At 40.8% G+C, this 20,434-nt stretch overlaps 1 protein-coding gene across 5 annotated transcripts in view; it reads left to right on the top strand.

The window, feature by feature from the left end:
- The window catches only part of SETBP1 (SET binding protein 1), a 374,943-nt gene extending 357,167 nt beyond the window's left edge, over nt 1-17,776 (top strand). For all 5 annotated transcript variants that reach the window (XM_053205508.1, XM_053205512.1, XM_053205510.1 and 2 more), the window contains exon 6: nt 12,350-17,776. In XM_053205508.1, the coding sequence (XP_053061483.1) occupies nt 12,350-12,966 (617 nt within the window). In that variant the 3' untranslated portion in view covers nt 12,967-17,776. The remainder of the gene's footprint in view (nt 1-12,349) is intronic.
- Nucleotides 17,777-20,434: the final 2,658 nt, after the last annotated feature.

Raw genomic sequence — 20,434 nt, forward strand, 5'->3', positions numbered from 1 at the left:
AGAGTAGGGAACAGCTGAAATATGTGAAGATCTAATTTAATTTACAGTGATTTGGATCCCCTTCAATAAATCCTTTCATATTTCACGCACAGCCTTTACAAAACAGACAGTAAGTGTTGGTTTAGGTCAAGTCACATAGATTGATTTCAATTCAAGTAAGTCAGCTGAACTCTGTACTGGTCACATGGGGGAGGAAGCCATGGAATGGCGTGTCTAACACAGAGCCTGGCACAGAGTGGGCTTAGTCAATGCTTCTTCCAAGAATGAATGAGAATGGGTAAGGCATGGTCCTTGTTCCTTAAGAAAACATAATTTAAAAGGAGAGAGAAATGCAGATTGATCCCATAATCTTAACACAGGACAGACTATATGAAATGCTGTCAGAGAGATACAAGCAATGTAGGGGGGACCAAAAAGATTAATATTGAAATGAGAGTCCTCGGTGGCTTTTAGAGGAATATCCAATTAAACTGCATTCCAGCAGAAATTAGAAGGCACTGGATGCATACTGACTATTGTTTTGTTTCTTCTTTTTTCTTTTCCTTTCTTTTCTTTTCTCACTAGGGCAGGAGAATTGCCTGTGGATAAAAGAAAAATGTAAGACTCCCCCTCCCCACCCAATCCAACATCAGATGCAATATCCTCTCTCTCAGAAATAATAGAGTTGGGCACACACCTGTAGGCAATGCAAATTCATTCTTTCTGTAGCACATCCATCATCTACTGACCAGACAGACACAAAAATACGTGAAAGTCTAAAGCAATGGGTATAAATTCCTTGTTGTTTTTATGATGAATACAGGGATGTGTGTGTGTGTGTGTGTGTGAATGTGTGTGTAAATTACCATTTTTTTCTTGAAAAACTTAAATAAAGAGAAAAGCAATAGCGTATATTTGGGTCACACGAATCATGCCCAGAAGGAGATAAAGGGACAGTTATTAACTCTGAGGGTATTCAAACCCTCTGTAAATTTTACAAATCTGGGCAGTCTCTGAGAAAACAAAATTAAGATTCAAAACTTTCATAACAGACTAGAACACTGGACGAAAACCAATAAAATAAAACTTTGCAGATTTAAATAGAAAGCTTGTATTTAAGCTCAAAAACCCATTCCACACAGCAATGGCCAGGTTTGGTAGCAGTTTATATGGAAGCATTTAAGGGAGTTAATTGAGCTTCTATTTAATATGAGCCAACAGTGTGATGTTGCTGGGGGGAAAAAAACAACTTTGCAGGTTTTATTTATTTATTTTTTATGTAGTTCTCATTAACGGAAGTGTAGTAGTGCCTTGATCACAGAAATTAATCAACCCAATCTTTCTGCATAATCATTTCATACTTGGAAAATCAGTTCAATCCCAGGCACCAAAATTTAAGATGAGATTTGACAGACACTAAAATCTCCAGAGGAACAGGATCAAAATGGAACATAGTCTAGAATTCATTTCATATGAAACACAGATGAAGGAAGTAAGGATGTCTTACCTGGAACAGAGAAGACTTGGAGGTATATGACTTTTTAATTTTTTTTTACAAGTAAGGGTCCTGCCAAGGAGTCAAGAATTTGTCTAGAAACACAGAACTGAGGAGTGCAAAGTCTAGACTAGAGCCTTATTCTTACAACATCCCAGGCGGTGTTTTCTATCAGATCATAAATAACAAGCCTGAGGATTTAAGTAAACAAATGCAATTATTAAAACTAGGAAGAAAAATAAAGCACGGATACCTACTATTTGACAGAATTCCTAAAGCTCTAGCATGGTCAACAGGATTTATTTTATCTGAGCCTAAATATTAAAAATGTAAATGTTTTCATGAAATCATATTTGCCACATTATTCTTTGTTCCCTGTTTTTCTTTTCTTTGTTTTTTTTTCAAAATTTAAACGAGAAAATCTCTCACAATCAAGTATGAACACACAGCTACAATAATTGGTGTATTATATAAGGGATGGTATTTATGGTTAAGGATACAGTTATGCCACGTTGGAGAGGAAGGGAAAAAGAAATATAAAGAGGCCTTTGAGAGGGTGTGACCACCCCCGCCGTGTGACCACCTGGCATGCTGTGAGACTCAGCAGATGTAGCGTCAAACTTTTTGGCGTTAACTGCATTTCTATCCAGCCTCTCAAGTTGTCTACTCAGTCTGCTGGGGCTTGAGCCACATGCAACAGACAAAAGCCAAAGTTAATTGAAAGAAACAGAGTAAGCCTAAATGGCCCTCATATTTCCCAGTTTAAGAGTGCCACCACTTACAGTTCATTCCTCGCCAAAAGCCTGGGAAGCCACTGTGGCCCTAATAAGCATCATGCCCAGAAAGACTCCCAGCTTTGAAACTCTTCTGTGACCCCTTCCGGGGCAGTTCCTACTAACGAATATGCCCAGTGTGCCTTAGAGACAGAGAAAATCACCTCTGTTGTTCATCTCCTGATCTCTGAGCTCTCTCCCTTCACCTAAGCTTTCTTAGGCCTGACCATGTCCTGGTTACCTCCCCTAGAGGCTCCCTGAGGGACCTAGCTGCATTCTTCCTCTGTGCACTTTCTCTCTGGAGATGAGTTACCACTGCCTTTATCTGTCCAAAGCCACAAGTGGTTCTCCCAAAGCTCACCTCATGAAATGACTGGTGTTATTTCCCTGTGGTCAGAGAAGTCAAGGATGCTGAAAACCTAGGGAGCAGGAGCTCAGAAATGACTAACCAAGAGGCATCCAGGTCTGCCTCCAACCTTACTGTAGAAGCTCTCCATGGATAGGACACTGTTCCAACTGCCATGGAATTACATGCGATGCAATTAAAACTGCTCCAGGGAATATAAAGATTATTGATACCCAGACTTTAGTCTCTAGGAGCTTATGATGTGAAATAATCCAGCAAGATATATTAAGAAGAATCTACTGTGAAAAAGACACCACGCTCTTTGTCACAAGGTGTATGAAGAACACGTGTGGTCTGTCTTTGAGAAGCTTTAATGCTTCTTACGCTGTGCACATGGAAAGTTAAGATCTTCTAGAATTAAATACTGAGTGAATAAACTCTTCAGAGGTTTAGAATCAGAAAGGGCAACTTTAAAGCAGCCCAAATTTTTGATCATGTGGTGATATCACTAACATACTTTTGAACAGTTAATTCCATGTAAACACTATTCAGAATATACACACTCATATTTTAAAATATGAACTTTGGGGGCTTCTGGGTGGCTCAGTCAGTTAAGTGTCCAACTTGCGGCTCAGGTCATGATCTCACCGTTGGTGAGTTGGAGCCCCGTGTTGGGCTCTGTGTTGCCAGCTTAGAGCCTGGAGCCTGCTTCGGATTCTGTGTGTCCCTCTCTCTGCACCCCTTCCCTGCTCACTCTCTGTTTCTCTCTCCCTCTCAAAAGTAAGTAAACATTAAAAAAAAATTTTAAATATAAACTTTGAAATGTTGAGCTAAATCTGTAATCATATTGTTAAAATAATTTTAAATTTCATTTAACTTTGTATTAAGGAAACAAAAATATTTTCACTGTTGTCAAAATTTTACACTCATTTTAATATTTCTTTCTAAAAATGTTTTGGGAGGGCCAACTAAATGAGTTTGAATATTTCTTTTTGAAAACCTTGTGTTTTTTTTTAACACTTGTGATAAACCAATTTGAAGCTCTGATTCCAAATTTAGTTTGTTTCAATACTCATTAGTAGATGTTGTAGATTGAAAGGGTATTTCACATAAACATATATCCAAGAGGACAAAGTGCAGCATTTTGCTTAAATCAGAATATGGTAAAACCTTGTTTTTATGAGCATTACAAACCTTGGTTTGTGAGCATAATTTGTACCAGAAACATGCTTGTAATCCAAAGCACTTGTGTATCAAAGCTAATTTAAAGAACCATGGGCTCATGACATTCACCCTCACATTGTACTACTCCTACTGCAAGACATAGCTTGTTTATCAAGTTAAAATGTATTAGAAGTGTTTGCTTGTCTTGTGGAACACTCCCAAAACAAGTTACTTACTTGCAATGCAAGGTTTTATGTACTGTTTTTTTCAGTCCCATCCATCAGTTAAGCAAAGGTGGTTGAAATTGGTCTAACCAACTTCCTTGACAATCAGATGGTCTTGCATATCAAAAGGCATTGCATTGTTTCATGAGTTCAAATCTCTGAAACTCTTCATTTGGAGGTTAACTCTGTTTACAAGATTTTTTAATTTGCAGATCTAAGGAATCTTATAGTTTATAATATATCATTTTCAGTAACAAAATTGCCAATGGAAACATTTTCAATCAGTTGTCAAAAATGCTGTCTCAAGTATGAGTTTCTTCCTAAAAGCGGTTAAATTAATTCCCATTTTACCCTAAAGAGACATTAAGTTGTTTGTATTTTTCACTGACAGCCCATGAACAGCACAGCAAAGGTGAGAACATTTAGAACCCTTGTCTTTTTATACAAGAAACTGCCAAAATTCGTCTTTGAAAATGGCAACTCTTATATAGTTTGCTAAGAGAAACCAATAAAAACTGCACGGCATGTGACATATTTCATGGATATTCCTGATCTTATGACTAAGTAGTTTGATTTTTTTTCTTTTCAAAGATCTTAATTTCCTAAAAAGAACCATGAGGGCTGACCTATTATAGCGTTTTGAATATAGGACGTGCCCTTCCCAAAAGTAAGAAACTGATGGATATGCCCGCCAACCCCCTTAAATGAACGTGACCTCTCCCCCTTCTCCTAGGTACCTCCTGCCCAGCGGTGACAGGTGACACATCTGATGTACAGCCCAAATAAGGGCATCACAGTTACCCCAAACATTAAGCATTAGAATGCTTAGCTCAGTTCTTACTTTTAGATCAAATATAAGTAATATAAATAAAAACTATTAATATGTTTTTCTTGTAGCCAGGTAGATAGTCCTGCTTCCTCCATGGGAACATGCACCCCACTAAGAAAGTGGCTAAATTAAGAGGTGATCAGAGCTGGAGAGGCACAGAGGCTATGAGTGATGTGGGCAGAGCTGCAGAGGCAGCAGGACAATGTGAGACAAGTTCCTGGATCCCTAATGCCATAATGTCTCCCAGAAAATGTAGGGGAGGCACCCTGGTGGCCCTTGCTTCTTCAGAGCTCTCCTTGTGAACATGTACATCCCGCTGCTTCATTTTCTCCATCAGCCAAAAGGCCCACTTTGCCTCCAACCCTCACTTGTCCCAGGGAGAATGAGAAATAAGAGCAAAACAAAACCAGGATCCCCACCTTCCCCCCGCTCCCCCCAACCACCAAGGCACTGCAGCCAAGATAGGATGTTGCTTTACCTTAAACCCCTAAGTGGGAGCTGCCCTGGAAGAATCAAGCAGGTACTGTGTGCTTCACACAAGCCAGTCACATTTTCAAAGAAACCCCAAACTGTATTATGCCTTTAAAAATAGAATGGAGACACCTTTATATCATGACAAATCTCCCACATCTGCTAACCCTTAATTCTAAATTACAGCTTTGAAACTGTAAAGCAGTACTACGGCACTTATGCTGATGACCAACAGCAACTCAGATGTGCCCTGCCTTGCAGAAGCCTCACCAACAGAGGCAACTTGCCACCTTTTTTAAAAAGAGCCTTTAAGGCCAGGATTGTATAAGGTTAATTTAAATTCTAGGGAAAAAGGAAGAACGTTTGCATGCCAAGGCAAGTTGCTTCATACATCCCATTAAAAAATAAAAGGCTGCATTAGGAAAACAAGAGATCATTACTGAGTTAAGTACAAAGTACCAAAAAAAAAAAAATGCACAATTTCATGGGAGAACATTAAACAAGTGAATTCCCTTGAGCTTGTATTTGCTGACCATGTGTTGCTATATGCCAGTTCCATGTGCTACTGTGTGAATGAGCCTGGACTGGGGATCCTGGGAGTACGAAGAAATGACATGGCTTCTGCCTTCGAAGGATCTTAACTTGGATCACCATACAATGTAATTCATACTGCAGCTGTCTGCCTTGATTGAGGGAAAGAGTGTTCCAGCCCTTTCCACCCTGGAAGGCAACTCCAGGCAGTTCAACAGTCCTCCCAGTATTACCTCCCTCCCTGCAGGGATATTTAAACAGCAAGAAATATTCTAACGAATCTAGAGATGAATTTGCTTCCCTTTCTGACACACCCAGAACTTTCTTCTCAAATTAAGATGTGTCTTGCACATGGACAAAGTATAGTCTCCAAATCATTAGCACCTATTTTGGAGGAACTTTACATATAACTAAGCCTTGTTAGCCTCTCTCTTGCTCACAGTGCCTATCCTACATCTGCAAAGTCAGTGTGCAAAACACAGTGCTAAGTCCAGTCTTTGATTATCATAAAAGACGTGACCAAATCAACAAATGCTGATGAGCCAATCCTCTGATAATGGGAACTAAAAGACAGAAAAGCTACGTCTGGGCCCAAAACCAAGTCAACCATTTGCATGACAATTTTAAATACAGAGAAAGGTCTAGAAGATGATTTGCTTTGCAGTTATGAAGACATGAATTTTCATTTTGCCTTGGCCACTCATAATTATTTTTAAAACTAACAAAGAGCAGGCAAGATATGGGCCCATTATAAGAAGGAGAGCAAATATGGAATCAATCTTTGCTGCAAGAGCCCAGAAATTACTGTCTAATAATGAAACAATTTGAAGAGAGAAAAATCTGAAAACATTTAGAGGGACAATGAAATCATAAGCAATAAGGAGAAAGATTTGTGAATATCGAATCCTGCCAAGACCAAAGTCCTCACCCCCCCCTCCACCACCACTAGAATTTCAAAATAATTTGAAATTATTCCACCTCACATTTGGGAAGCCAACTGATAATGAGAATAGGAAAGAATTACAGCAATCTTTAAATCTAGAAGGGAATTTTGAGAGTATCTAGTATAACTGCCCAATGTAATAGATGAGGAGAGATCCAGAGAGGCTAAGATGTTCATCCGAGTTCAGATTTGTTTCTAGCTGCCCCTGCAGAGTCCTTCCCACTGCCCTGCCCTCTGCTGCAGTTCTCATGCAGGGGTAACAAACCTGAACTGAAATATTTGGATTATACATATACGGGCAAAATACAATTCAGATGTTCAGTAGATGTGGATACCTCCCCCCCACCTCCAAAGTTTACAATGTAAAAAAGAAAGAGGCATATTAAGTCTTAGCCCCTGATGGCATCAATGGAGATTGGGCCCTGATATGTTTATTCATTTGGTCACAGCATAAAAGCCAGAGCACTTAATCATTCTCCCAGCCCATTAAGCCAGGAGGGTAGCTACCAGCAGGAATTTTCTAGGGTGATGATACATGCCTTTTGCTGAGGACATTTCTTATCTTTCAAAAATTATTTTGGTGACAGAGCCCAAAAGGGTGAAAAACCAGAGCACCCTACAGTCCTAAGATGTAAAGAAAGATGTTTTATTGCCACTTGCCATGTATATGTTTTCAACCAGGTATTATGGAATTATCAAGTATATACCAAAGTAGGCAGAATAGCATAATAAACCGCTGTGTACCCATCACCCAGCTTCAGTAATATTAACTCAAGAGTAATATTAACTCAAGAGAAATCCTATTTCATCAGTACTTCTACTTATCTCCTCTATTCCTCATTATTTTGAAGCCAATTCCAGAGGATATCATGTGACTTCATCTATAAATATTTTAGGGGCACCTGGGTGGCCCAGTTGGTTGGGCATCCTACCCTTGATCTCAGCTGAAGTCTTGAATCTCAGGGTCATGAATTCAAGCCCACATTGGGTTCCATGCTGGACGTGAAGCCTACTTTAAAAAAGAAATAGCAAGTATTTCTAAAAGCTTAGTACTTTAAAACATTGTCATAATGCAGTTGTCACACCTAAGTAAGTAAACAGGAATTAAATAATATCATGCAATGCCCAGACACTATTCAAATGTCCATGAATTCATGAAATAAGATCTCTTTTGACAGTTTGTTTAAACTGGCAGCAAAATATGGTCATTTTATCTCTTACGTCTTTTTTAATTTACAGTCCCGCCACCTCCCCTGCCTTTCTCTACTTGCATCTTATTTGTCAAGTTTCCCACAGTCTGTATTTTACTGAATGAACCCAGTGTATTTCATGGTGGTTAGGACTAGAACTGAGCTGCCTAGTACAGTAGCCACCAGCCACATGGAGCTATTTAAATTTAAGTCAAATTAAAAATGTAGTTTCTCAGTCACGCTAGCCACATTTCAAGCGCTTAGTAGCCACATGTGTCTAAGGACTACCAAATGGGACAGCACAGATATAGAACATTTCCACCATGGCAGAAAACCCTACTGGACGGTACTCCTCTAGAAGCTTATGCAGTATGAGGTAGCTTTGGAGAGGAGAGTGAAATCTCATCCACCTAATCCTTAGCTCACAATTGAGCTTCCACATTGTTGTCACTTTAAACCTCCACATTTGCACACTGAAAATGAAATAAAAATTCAAGGGATCTGGGGCGCCTGGGTGGCTCAGTCGGTTAAGCGGCCGACTTCGGCTCAAGTCATGATCTCGCCGTCCATGAGTTCGAGCCCCGCATTGGGCTCTGTGCTGACCGCTCAGAGCCTGGAGCCTGTTTCAGATTCTGTGTCTCCCTCTCTCTGACCCTCCCCCATTCATGCTCTGTCTCTCTGTCTCAAAAATAAATAAACATTAAAAAAAAATTTTAAAAAAATCAAGGGATCTTGAATTCAAGGGACTTGAAAAGTGTTTTTACACTTTTTTAAATGGTATATTTGCAAGTACTTGTATTCACTTTTGTTACCAACTTTGTTTTGTTTTTAGATTTAACCATGTTGATATATCTTGCTTATTCCTTTCAACAGATCTATAATATTCTATTGTTTACGGATTAAACCAATAGATTAAGTCTATCTATTGTAACGGATTATCTCCTTAACATTTAGACTGTTTTCAGTCTTCTGGGCTTCAGGGAACAACCTTGCACATCTTTAGCCTCCCACTACAGATAAGTAAAGGAGCCAGCCTGGACACAGGTTCTCTGGGGCATTGAGCAAGCCCATCTTCAGTGCTAGTGGTCAATGCCCAGCTGCTCACCAATATGATTAGTTGAGTTTACACTCCTACCAACAGTGTACAAGGACCCCCACTTACTTACAGTACCACCAACATTAGGTAGTTTCAGCTCTGTAATTTTTACTAATATGGGTTCATGCATATGCAGTAAAAATATAAATAAAAGCATGGAAAAGGAAAGGACTGGAATGAAATTGAGAGGGGAGTCTGACTTAGCTGAATCTATAATATTTTCTTTCTTTAAAAAAATAATGTATAGGGAGCGCCTGGGTGGCTCAGCATCTGACTTTGGCTCAGGTCATGATCTCATGGTTCATGGGTTCGAGACCCACGTCAGGTTCTGTGCTGACAGCTCAGAGCCTGGAGCCTGCTTCAGATTCTGTGTCTCCCTCTCTCTCTGCCCCTCCCCCACTTGTGCTCTCTCAGTTTCTCAAAAACAAATAAACTGTTAAAAAAATATAATAATGTATAGGGGCACCTGGGTGGCTTAGTCAGTTAAGTGTCCAGCTTCAGCTCATGTCATGATCTCAAGGTTCGTGAGTTCAAACCCCATGTTGGGCTCTGTGCTGACAGCTCAGAGCCTGAAGCCTCCTTCAGATTCTGTGTCTCCCTCTCTCTCTGCCTCTCCCTGCTCGCACTCTGTCTCCCTCTTTCTCAAAAATAAATAAACATTAAAATATATATGGCAAAAGTTAACATTTATTAAATGTGAACAGTGGGTGCAAAGGAATTGGTTATGATATTTTTAGTAAAGGTATGTTTACATGACTGAGAATTAACTTATTTCATAATCATTTTTTCAGTACAAGGGCTTAATAACATATTATGCAGCATACAATGAATTACTGAATACGGTATTATCTACCAGGTTCCTTTTGTTTGTTTGTTTTTTGTCACTTCATGCTAAAAAGAAAACACTGAGAGAAACAAAACCAATGCTTGTATTTCTCCCAAATGACCTGCCGTTCATGGAGTTTTCCAGTCAATCTTTAGTCAGTCAGATGTTGACAACTAATTTCCTAAATGTTTTACTTTCTACCTATATATGCTGTATTATGTACTACACAGAGTTTTCTTTCCCCCACAGATGATACAAAGAAAGGGTTAACTTCACATGAAACGTGTACTTGGAATAATGCCAAAGGTTTTGTGGAGTCTTTCTGACGTTTTCTCAATACTCATGAACTTTGTGGACAAGATAGATCACCTGGCTCGGACATGGAGACCTGCTAGCTCCTACTGTCCCTATTTTTGTAGCGGATGCTTTAGAAATCCAAACTTGAACTCCTTTAGAGAAGACTCTGACTACAAGGCACAATGATTAGTGTGATTCATCAGTCCAAAAACAATTTTTAAATCCTGTCCACGGACAAGGCACCACGCTATGCTCTGTGAGGGACACAAAGATGGACAAGAATTGATCCCTGCACCTGAGAACTTACAATTGAGCAACGCTTTTCTTTCACAACACTAACTACAAACATTTTATTTTTGTACTCAGAAGCTCACTCTGGCTTTGTTCTATTTTGATCTTTATAACTTATTTTAAAGATTGTTCAGTAGTTATTCATTGCTCAGTAAGTCTTACAATGACCTTGGGCCAAAAGCAGTAACATTTTGACCTGTCCTATGGAACTCAGAGATTCCCACTCCATAAAGCTAGTGGCGTAAATAACTTCAAATAATACCCTCCTGGAGTTCAGTGCCAGCCACAGCATGAAAGAGAAATGGGGTGAAGCAGGGAAAGGAATAAAGTGGGAGTGCCCAAGAATAAGTGAGAATGGTATCCATGTTTTCAGTATTTTTCCCTCATTTCCCTTAATTATTTTTTTAGAGAGAGAGAGAGAGAGTACATGTGAGCAGGGAAGAGGGGCAAAAGGAGAGGGAGAGAGAATCTTAAGCAGGCTCCATGCTTGGCACAGAGCCCAATGCAGGGGCTCAATCCTACGATCTTTGGATTGTGACCTGAGCCAAAATCAAGAGTCAGATGCTCAACCAACTGAGCCACCCAGGTGCCCCCTCTCCTTATTTCCTTAGGACATAGTTGAAAAAACATGGGATAACACAAGAAACTATGATGCTAAAACCATAATACATGGTCCTGTAATGTTTAGTAGGGTCAGCATCTTCTCCATAGGCATCTTTGGGGTTGAGCATCTAGGGTATATCACAGCAGCAAAAAACTAAGTGAGGACACACTTCTTACGTTCATAAAAAAGGAGGGGATGGTGTGAAGATGGGGCAGAAGAGTATGTGTGAGTGCCTGAGTGTGTGTGTGTGTGTGTGTGTGTACACATGGACGTACATGCATGCCTGCTCATGAACAGCACAAGGAGAAAGAATAACCTAAAGGAGGAAAGGTCTGCTACGTCTTGAAGCCATTCACACTTTACAGTGTCCGAACATCAAAACAAAGCAGTTCTGAAGGCTATTTAGCGGTAGCAGTACCTGACTTCTGGAGATTAGAGGTTTGACTCATACAGTACAGGTCCATCTGGCCACCAGAATCTGAAAGGAGCTCTTTACAAACAACACAGCCAAGTAGTGGAATAGTGGGAGTGATTCAGAAACACCCGGCTGGTTTCCCTTGAGGTTTTCGGAGGATGAATTGGTTAAGAAGGACTTGGTCAACTGGACACTATCAGGCAACTAGACAAGTCTAGAACATTGGTGGAGTGGGAGCAGGGGGGTGGGAATCAGAGAGATGGTGTCCCAGAAAATAATCCTCCCTCCTGTCAGTAGAGGAGGGTTAGAAATAAATAGGCACACTTACATACATGCTCCCCGTGAGGTCAAGGCATCTCTTTTTTGAGGTTGATAGTACATGTGAACGATCCAGATTGCTTGTTATAAAGGACTGTCATTTTTTTTCATTCAACATCTTCTACAAAAAGAAAAAGCATAACCTAATCCTAAATTGAATCACATCAAATGTCAAAGGGCTAAATAAAAAATAAAAGATAATAGGAACAGGTAGTGGGAATATTGATTCTGACATTCACTCCCAGGGTAGATCTTCCTACATGGAGTAAGCCTGTTTCTAAATCCTGGACATGGGGAACAAGAGCATTCCACAGAATTGTTGTAAACAAGAAATAGTATAAATAGAATTGCTGTGTGCACAGAAGATAGCCAACCAATGTTGACTTGTACTATTTTCAGTTTCCATCAAGGAAAAGGAAGACTAGATACTGGGTCACATCCATAACATCGCTCCTCCAGAATCTTCCTGGTCAAATATAATGCCAGTTGTCAGTGCGATAGCTGGGTTTAGGGCAGCTTGACTCTGGTGCTCAATCTTCTCTCTTCCCCTCCTGCAGCCAGCTCCTCCCTGAAGAGGCGATTCAAGCGGCGGGAGATCGAGGCCATCCAGTGCGAGGTGCGCAAGATGTGCAACTACACGAAGATCCTGTCCACCAAGAAGAACCTGGACCACGTGAACAAGATCCTGAAGGCCAAGCGGCTGCAGAGACAATCAAAGACAGGCAACAACTTCGTCAAGAAGAGGAGAGGGCGTCCCCGAAAGCAGCCCACCCAGTTCGATGAGGACTCCAGAGACCAAATGCCGGTGCTGGAAAAATGCATCGACCTTCCCAGCAAGAGGGGGCAGAAGCCGAGCCTGAGCCCGCTCGTCTTGGAGCCGGCCGCCACCCAAGACACCATCATGGCCACCATCGAGGCGGTCATCCACATGGCCCGGGAGGCGCCGCCCCTGCCCCCGCCCCCGCCGCCGCCCCTCCCGCCCCCGCCGCCGCCGCCGCCGCCCCCGCCCCTGCCCAAGACCCCCAGAGGAGGAGGGAAGAGGAAACACAAACCTCAGCCTCCTGCCCAGCCCCCGCAGCAGCCGCCCCCGCAGCAGCCCCTGCCCCAGGAAGAGGAGGTGAAGGCCAAAAGGCAGAGGAAATCCCGAGGGAGTGAGAGCGATGGCCTTCCCTAGGGTGGGTCTGGGCGTCTGAACCTGGGGCTGGGGGAACTGACACTTGGAAGTGCAGTGAGCCGGGGTGGGGGCGGAATCCCACGCTGCAGGGACACCGATGCCCTTCTCTCCAGAAGCTGGGCAGGCAGAATCGCGCCCGAGGACGGGGTTGAGCCATCCGTAGCTCTTGGGAAAGCAAAGCAGGGGGACGCCTTCAACAGAAGCTGGTCTGTGCTTTACAGCGGTTCCAAACCAAGCGGCACTTCAGTATGGCTAGATCCTTTGCAGGCGAGAAGACCCATCGAGGAGGAGAAAGCCGGTGGTGGTGCTCTTTGACAGCCACCGGGCCTCCTGCATCCAAGGTGCGCCTTTGATTCCATTGCATTTGCTGGCCAGGAAAATTGAAAGGGAAGCACCCTCAATTAGGAAACATTCCAAGGGGAGAAAAGCTGCAAATTTCTCAACTGGCTTTGTTGTAACCCATTTCCATTTAATTGGTTTTTACTTTTATTTTGGTTTTTCCAAGCTTGGCTAGGCTTTGGGGCACCAACATCATCTTCAGGTGACCTGAATCTTTCCATTAACCATACAGTTTCTCAGATGGATTCGTCATCAGAAGGTGGAATTCTAGTGATAGGCAACCTTAGACATGGATTCATATTCTTCTGTATGCCTCTGCTATATCACACACTGATACTTAGCGTAGTCTGTTCCTACCTTTCCTTTGCCCATTGTACTTCCATATACCTTTTCATTAACTTACTTGCTGCCTTCTTTTCCTTGGTACACACCTAAATAATGTAAACTTTATGTGTGTTGTAATGTTCACCCTTGGCATGCTGTCCCAAGGAACTTGGCTTCGAATCCCAATCATTGTGAAACAGATACTCAGTATTGATAGAGCCTTTTTAATAAGTGATTTAGAGCAGCCAAGGATATGTTGGCCGGGGTGTCAATCAGGTTATTTTTATACTTAAAACATATCAGCAGAGAATAGGCAGAACAGAACGGTTTTAATAACCCACAGCAAATGGAATAACTGACAAATCACCAAAAATTGAAACCCCAGACCCACCAGAAAGACAAATGTCTGGCAATGCCTTGGTATGTGAACCTTCATACAAGTAGCTATCATAGATTGTTGGAAAAAAAAAAAAAGAAACAAAAAGACAATAGAATAAGTCCATTATCTCTTGATAATTATTTCTTAAAAGCAAATGGGAGTAAGTGTTCTTATCTGAAAAAAAAAAAAAAAGAAACAAAAGAAAATGCTCAAAGGGTATCACCACTCCAATTGTATCAAGCCACCTTGGACAAAGTATCCAAATTGTGGTTGCCTTAATAAACTAAAACATTTTTGTACATAATGTAATTATAAATCTATCAGTCTGCATGGATGCAAACTGTGTGTGACAAATCGTCTTTTAAATGGTCAATTTCAACTGTACATTTCTCATCCAAGTTGTACTCTAGCCATTGGTTTAGCGTGGACAAATATTCCATCTCTATCACCCATTTCCACAGCTCAAGTAAAACATGTTAAGAAGACTCAGAATGAATATGAAGTTATTCCATTGCCGTAGATGTTTTCTAAAAGTCAGATGTGGAAATTTCAAATAAATAAGTATTTTCAATTTTCTCCCTTCCTCCTCCCCTTACCTTCCCCAAGACATCAAACACCTGGCATGGTAGATTATAAAAAGAGAGACACTGAGAGACAGAATTCAATTTTCTAATGGGAATTAGAATATCTGGTTTACCTCCAAATTAAGTTTCTTTACAGGAAGTTGGGACTGGCTGGAAATTGTATTATCACTTCAAAACACAACACTGTTTCCTTAGAGAGAGATGGATTTTTGCTGGGAACACAGGAGAATAAGGGATGGGGTATCTATGGGAGTAAATTTAAAAATCCCAAGTTAATATGCTTGCCAACATCACTGCTCTGTCATGGCACCAACAATGGTTGAAATTACCCACAGAGTCATCCTATTCTGCACTGTCACCTTGGACTTAACATCATTTGCTACCCACTAGGTCAGTCACATTTAATCCTAGCAATATGTAAGTTTAAAGGAATGCATCCTCCTGTACTTTAAAGCTTATATCATAGCTACTCCGTTTGTGACCTAGGTGGACCTTTGGCATTTCACAGAAGTTGAACAGCAAAATCAAACCAGCCACTTTCAATCTGTCATTCCCAAGCCATGTCTGAGTGGTTCCAAAGTCACCGGAGAGGAAGATTTAAATTAGCCCCGTTCACCCCACCATGGCTATGAAAGAGCAACCATTTTCATTCCAGTTAAATCATAAAGGGGTTTCTCTCCTGCCAGACTTTGAAAATCATTTCCTTCATTCTTTCTTTTGCCCTTCTTCCTTCTGGTGTTGTACCATTTACCCAAACAGGTCTGTGAGTAGACTCAGTCTTCCCGCAGAAGAGAATGAGCTGGCACTCTCTGAGCTTCTTAAAGAAGGACCCAAACTCTAATTGACATTAACTTCTAGTTGGAGAGAAATGTCAAATAACTTAAGGATACATTAGAATTTCCAAACCAGCGTAAGGTATTCCAGGAGGGATATAGCAGGGTTGTAACTACATAAATTCAGTTCTACAGTTGCCATGTGACTTAAATGCAAATCCTCTACATTTATGACCCTAAGAATAGATTAGAAAACCACAGAGGACCCAAACTGAGACATGCTAAATAGCCATTGGAAGGTGGAAGCTAGTCCAGGCACGGTACAGCTTCCTCTCTCCCCTGCCCAGCTCCCCACTCAGTATCATGTTACTTTTTTTTTTTCTTATACTTACCATTAACTCATCTCATTGGTACGACCATTTTCTTATTTTCTAAGTAACCCCTTTCCATTAGTCTCTCCTCTCCTGTCCTGGCTCAACACTGGGCCAGCCTAGTTTCACCTCATTGGATGCAGAACCAGGATGAGAACTCAGCAATCTTGACCCGGACTGAGGAGTCTCTAGCCAGCCAACACTGCCTTCTGGAGGCTGCATTTTTATTTAGAAAAGATGTCATTTGGTATGCATGGGACTCCATAAACACCTCCAGCAATTATTTCATAAAGAAATCTCTTGGTTCTTTGTTTTTGTTTTTATGGAATACTTTCCTTCAGCAAGCAGGCATGAACCCACTTACAGGGAATCTGATTAGAGGTGAGCAAAGGATGGAATCGAGATGTAAAAGCCTCCTTGAAGGTGATGATGGGTCTCTGATCCACTTCCTAAGTGGCTGAGGAGCCACTTGCTTTTCAACCCCTCATCTCATGTGAAAGAGAAGTTTAACTTCCTCTAATAGCATGGCTCTGGCTACAACCCAAGGAAGACAGGTCAAAAGAAAGGAGAGCATGTCAGGAGCTGGTTTGTGACTTGGCAGGACCAGGACTCAACAGCCACTGACAGCCCAGAGTAGGTGACTAAGGGCTGACAGAGGATTAGCATGTTAACTTGGCTGCTGTTCGGAGTGGGAGGCCATGTTGGATGGCAGTCGGAATTTGTGTTCTGCACAGTGCTGGCTCTATAAATATGATAAGCAAGTGGTGACAGAATTATAGTATAAGGTGATGTACTACATGCACATCATAAAGGATTTGGTTTTAGTACTTTAGTAGAAAATCCCACTCCTACAGCTTATTACCCAACAATATTCAGATAATGAGTTTTTGGAGAATATTTTTTCCCTACCACTAGGAAGATTTACCTGGGAACTGTCTAAAGTCTATACATATATTTCCAAAGCCTTTAAATGCCAACTGTAGCATGGAGAGAGACGGGGTGGCAGAAGCCGAAATGCCTCAAAAGCCATTTAAGTGTTACATTGCAGGATTTTCAGTCTTCTCATTATGTAAAAGTAGATAAATATAGACATTATTCTCAACACTACCCTATAGTATCACAATGGTCCAAATGCCAGAGCTTACAGATAATGTCATCACAGTGCCTAGAAACTCGAACTGTAATATACCGTAGCATTTTCTTGGTGTTTTTTAAAGTTTCTTTCCACAATACAAGGCTCCCTCTGCCTCTTGTTTCTTGGAGAGTTTGCCCCACTAATGAGTCTTCCTTCTGGTGGGACTCAGTCATTTGGGGAACAGTCTTAGAAGCACATATCAACCAAGGAAGAAACTTCCTGGATATCTATTGCCCACTTCCCCAGGTATAATAAACACTAAAGGGGGGAAAAATTGAAAAGAGCTGCCACTGGTCAACACAGAAGGGCAGTTCCAACCTAGGTTGGTGTCTTTCTTTTTCTTCCTTTTTTAAAAAATCTATTTCTTAAATAATAATAAATGCACATGATGTGTTAAATATGTATATATATATTTCAAAAGAAAAAATGGGGCACAAGATTGTCTTACAAGTCGTGCTGGCTAATTTTTAGTTTGTATTCATAAGTGGTTTTTAAAAGCCTTTTTTAAAGTGTAATTTGCATGTTCTACTTTGATTGTATGTAAACATATTTTAGAACAAAAAATGTATTTGTATTTTATTGAATATAGAGGCAAGAAAATTGTACATTGTTTGAAATGTTCTTTTTGTAACAGTTTTTATTCATAAAGCATTTTTGTACATTTAAAATGAACACGGACTTGCTGTTATTTGAGGCGTAGATACATCTGGCATGCTTTACTGTCATGCTCCTCCATGGTCTTAGATGTTGGGTTTTAAACATTTTTTCTAAAAGAAAGCTCAGTCTTTTTCGCTACCAGATCAGGTTAGCACAGTATAGAGCACTTAACTATTAAAAAAAAAAAAAGTTAATCCTATTCATATGTTATTCATTGTGTGAAATTAAAGACATTCAATTCAGTCTAACATGAGTTGTGAATTCTTTTGTTTTATTTTCCATCTGGTTCACATCACTAAGGAGTTTAATAGTATTTGGGGGGTCTTTGCTCACACCAACTGGATATAGAATCATTGAGAAAATTCTAACCAAACTTCTGCCTTTTGTAGAAATCTGGGAAGTACATCTTGGGCAAGATTTGAGTCTGATTTACTGGGTTACTGTTCAGAATATATTACACCTGGATGTAAAGCCAAGGGCTAGATTCAAAGAACCAGTCAGACCTCTGCTGAAAGCAATCAAAGTATGTTGGATAATGTTGGAGACCCATCCTTACCTAAATTTTTACATTATGGATGGGGATTAAGCTTTCTTACTAAATATCCCATGATGTCAGATATCTCAAGGATAGATCCCCGGCTGGATTTAAAGTTTGGAGTGATAGGAAAGGGCACTTAATCAACCGTAGACAGTTATGGATCACCTAGCCAAAGTCTACCAGTCTGAACAAGACCCTGAGGACAAGGGCCAGGAGTAAGAAGTCCTTGCTCTGGAGGAATGTACAAGGCCTGTGTTTGAAAAATGAGCTAGCATTTCTGAATGTGGCAAGTGGTAAGAGTGATGGGGCCTCCGAAAAAGCGAGGAGCCCCCACGCTGGCACTTTCTTCTCTTCCCACTCTGTTCCAATTTTGCTTTTAGAGTCAAGTTGGTTTATAAAGCCCTTTTAAAGTATAATTTGCACATTGTACATTGAGAATATGTAAACATACATATATTTATGTATTTTTCACTCTCTTTCTTTATGCAGTCTTCCAGAGCACTTCTTTCAAAATCCAACAAGGTATGTAGGAAGTGTCAGGAGCAGCTCTCATCCCTATCAATCCGTCCCGCTGTGACATTTATTAGGACTTTCGGTATGTGGAGCACCCACAGTGGAATAACGGAAGTCTGGTGGAATGAATGGAAGTCTTCGGGAGTAGATTATTAGGGAAGCCTCAGGGTGGTCAGAGCACTAGTGCTTTGGGTAGCCTCCTGATACTCAGAGAATTTAGTCAGCACTTCTAACAAAGTAGAATTTGCCCTCTTTTCCCTCTCTGCCAACTATCTTGCACTGAACCAGGAAAATTTAAAGCATTATATAGTCCTCTTTCTAACTCGGGTTCATTAGGCTGGTGGTATTTCTGAAATCAGCAATGACTTCCCAGAGTGCCCCTAATCTCTTCCCGCCAGCAGGGACAAAGCAGTTGCCTTGGAATGGATTGGCCCATCTTTGGGGGTTTTAATCAGCCCACAGAATAGCAATGTGCTGACAATGATTCTTGGGAAAGTCAGATGTGTTCACACATGGGGCTGGTATGAACCTCAGTCTACAAATAGATGGGTGGAAGGAATATACATTTTTACATTTTTAAATTTCTCTGCAGCTCAACATTATTAATTTTTAAGCCCCCATTCCACCAGCAGAGCAGAACCTTAGTTACAGACCTAAGGGTCCCTCTTCTAACCTAGAGGGAAAGAAAGGAACGGTCACTATGAAAACCTTGCTCCAACTTCCTTCCAAATTGTTTCTCTGTGCCCCAAGTTCTTTCTATTTTCCTAGTTTCCAGGCATTTGAAACTGAAAAGCCAGGGAAAAAAAGTCTTTTTAATTTTGGTCTCCCCTTTGCTTTCTGCTGTCAGATACATGCCCTGAGGGAATGAGCACAAACCAGCCTAGTTGCCTGTATGGGGGGAGGACACCAGTAGCAGAGCGAGGATATTGGAAATCAGTTACGACTTCAAAAAATTTAACCTGTCACACACGTGATCGGGAGTGAGGACAATAGGATATGAAAAGCTAAAGGATTTGCCCAAGGTCATAGAAAGCTCTTTATAGGTCATATGAGATAATGACTGGGTGTGAAAGGGATTGAGAAGGAGGCAGACAGTGGTGTGCACCTCCATTGTTACTACTAATGCTTTCACTTTTATGGGAAAAGCCCGTATCTGGGGTTTTAATTGTTAGGCGGTGGTGGTGGTACACTTCCCTAAAGTGTCACAAGGGCTTTTGTTTACAGAATTAATTAAAGAGAAGACTAGTTCAAAGTGTAATTGACATTTATATATGCTAAAATTGGAAAGTAACAAATTAGAAATAGTAAAACCTCAAAAGAGTTAGAAATCACACATATTCTTTTCATTATTAAGCTTGATATTTTAAAATGTAATTCTGCTTTTAGTGAATAGAGCAGTAACATAAGAGTCAAGAGACCTGGGACGTATTTCTGCTTGGTCACTAAGGAATTTTATGCCCAGGTGCAAAACTTATTGGCATTTCACTTGCTTACTCTCAAATGGGAGGTTAAACTATCAAGGACATCTGCAGTGCCTTCCAAGTCTAAAGTCTCCAATGCTGTCATTTTGTGCCTTCCAAACAGCTCCCACCTTTATTTTCCATTTTTACCCCCACCATTGTGTAATGGTCATATGTCGGGGTCATCACCTCAACATAGTCTATTCTAGGCTAATCTGATTGAAGGGCATGAGGTATCAAAGAAATTAGTGGAAAAAAAAAGTAGAATCATGAGGACATATAATCACGTTTTTTTCTTCCTTTCTTCCGTAATTCCTTCCCTATACACAGTGCCAAGCATCAAAAATGTAAGGATGAGCAAGGAAGACAAGGTCTCGCTGAGCTTTATTTAAGCA

The sequence above is a fragment of the Acinonyx jubatus genome, chromosome D3 (genome assembly GCF_027475565.1).
Source record: "Acinonyx jubatus isolate Ajub_Pintada_27869175 chromosome D3, VMU_Ajub_asm_v1.0, whole genome shotgun sequence".
NCBI lineage: Eukaryota > Metazoa > Chordata > Mammalia > Carnivora > Felidae > Acinonyx > Acinonyx jubatus.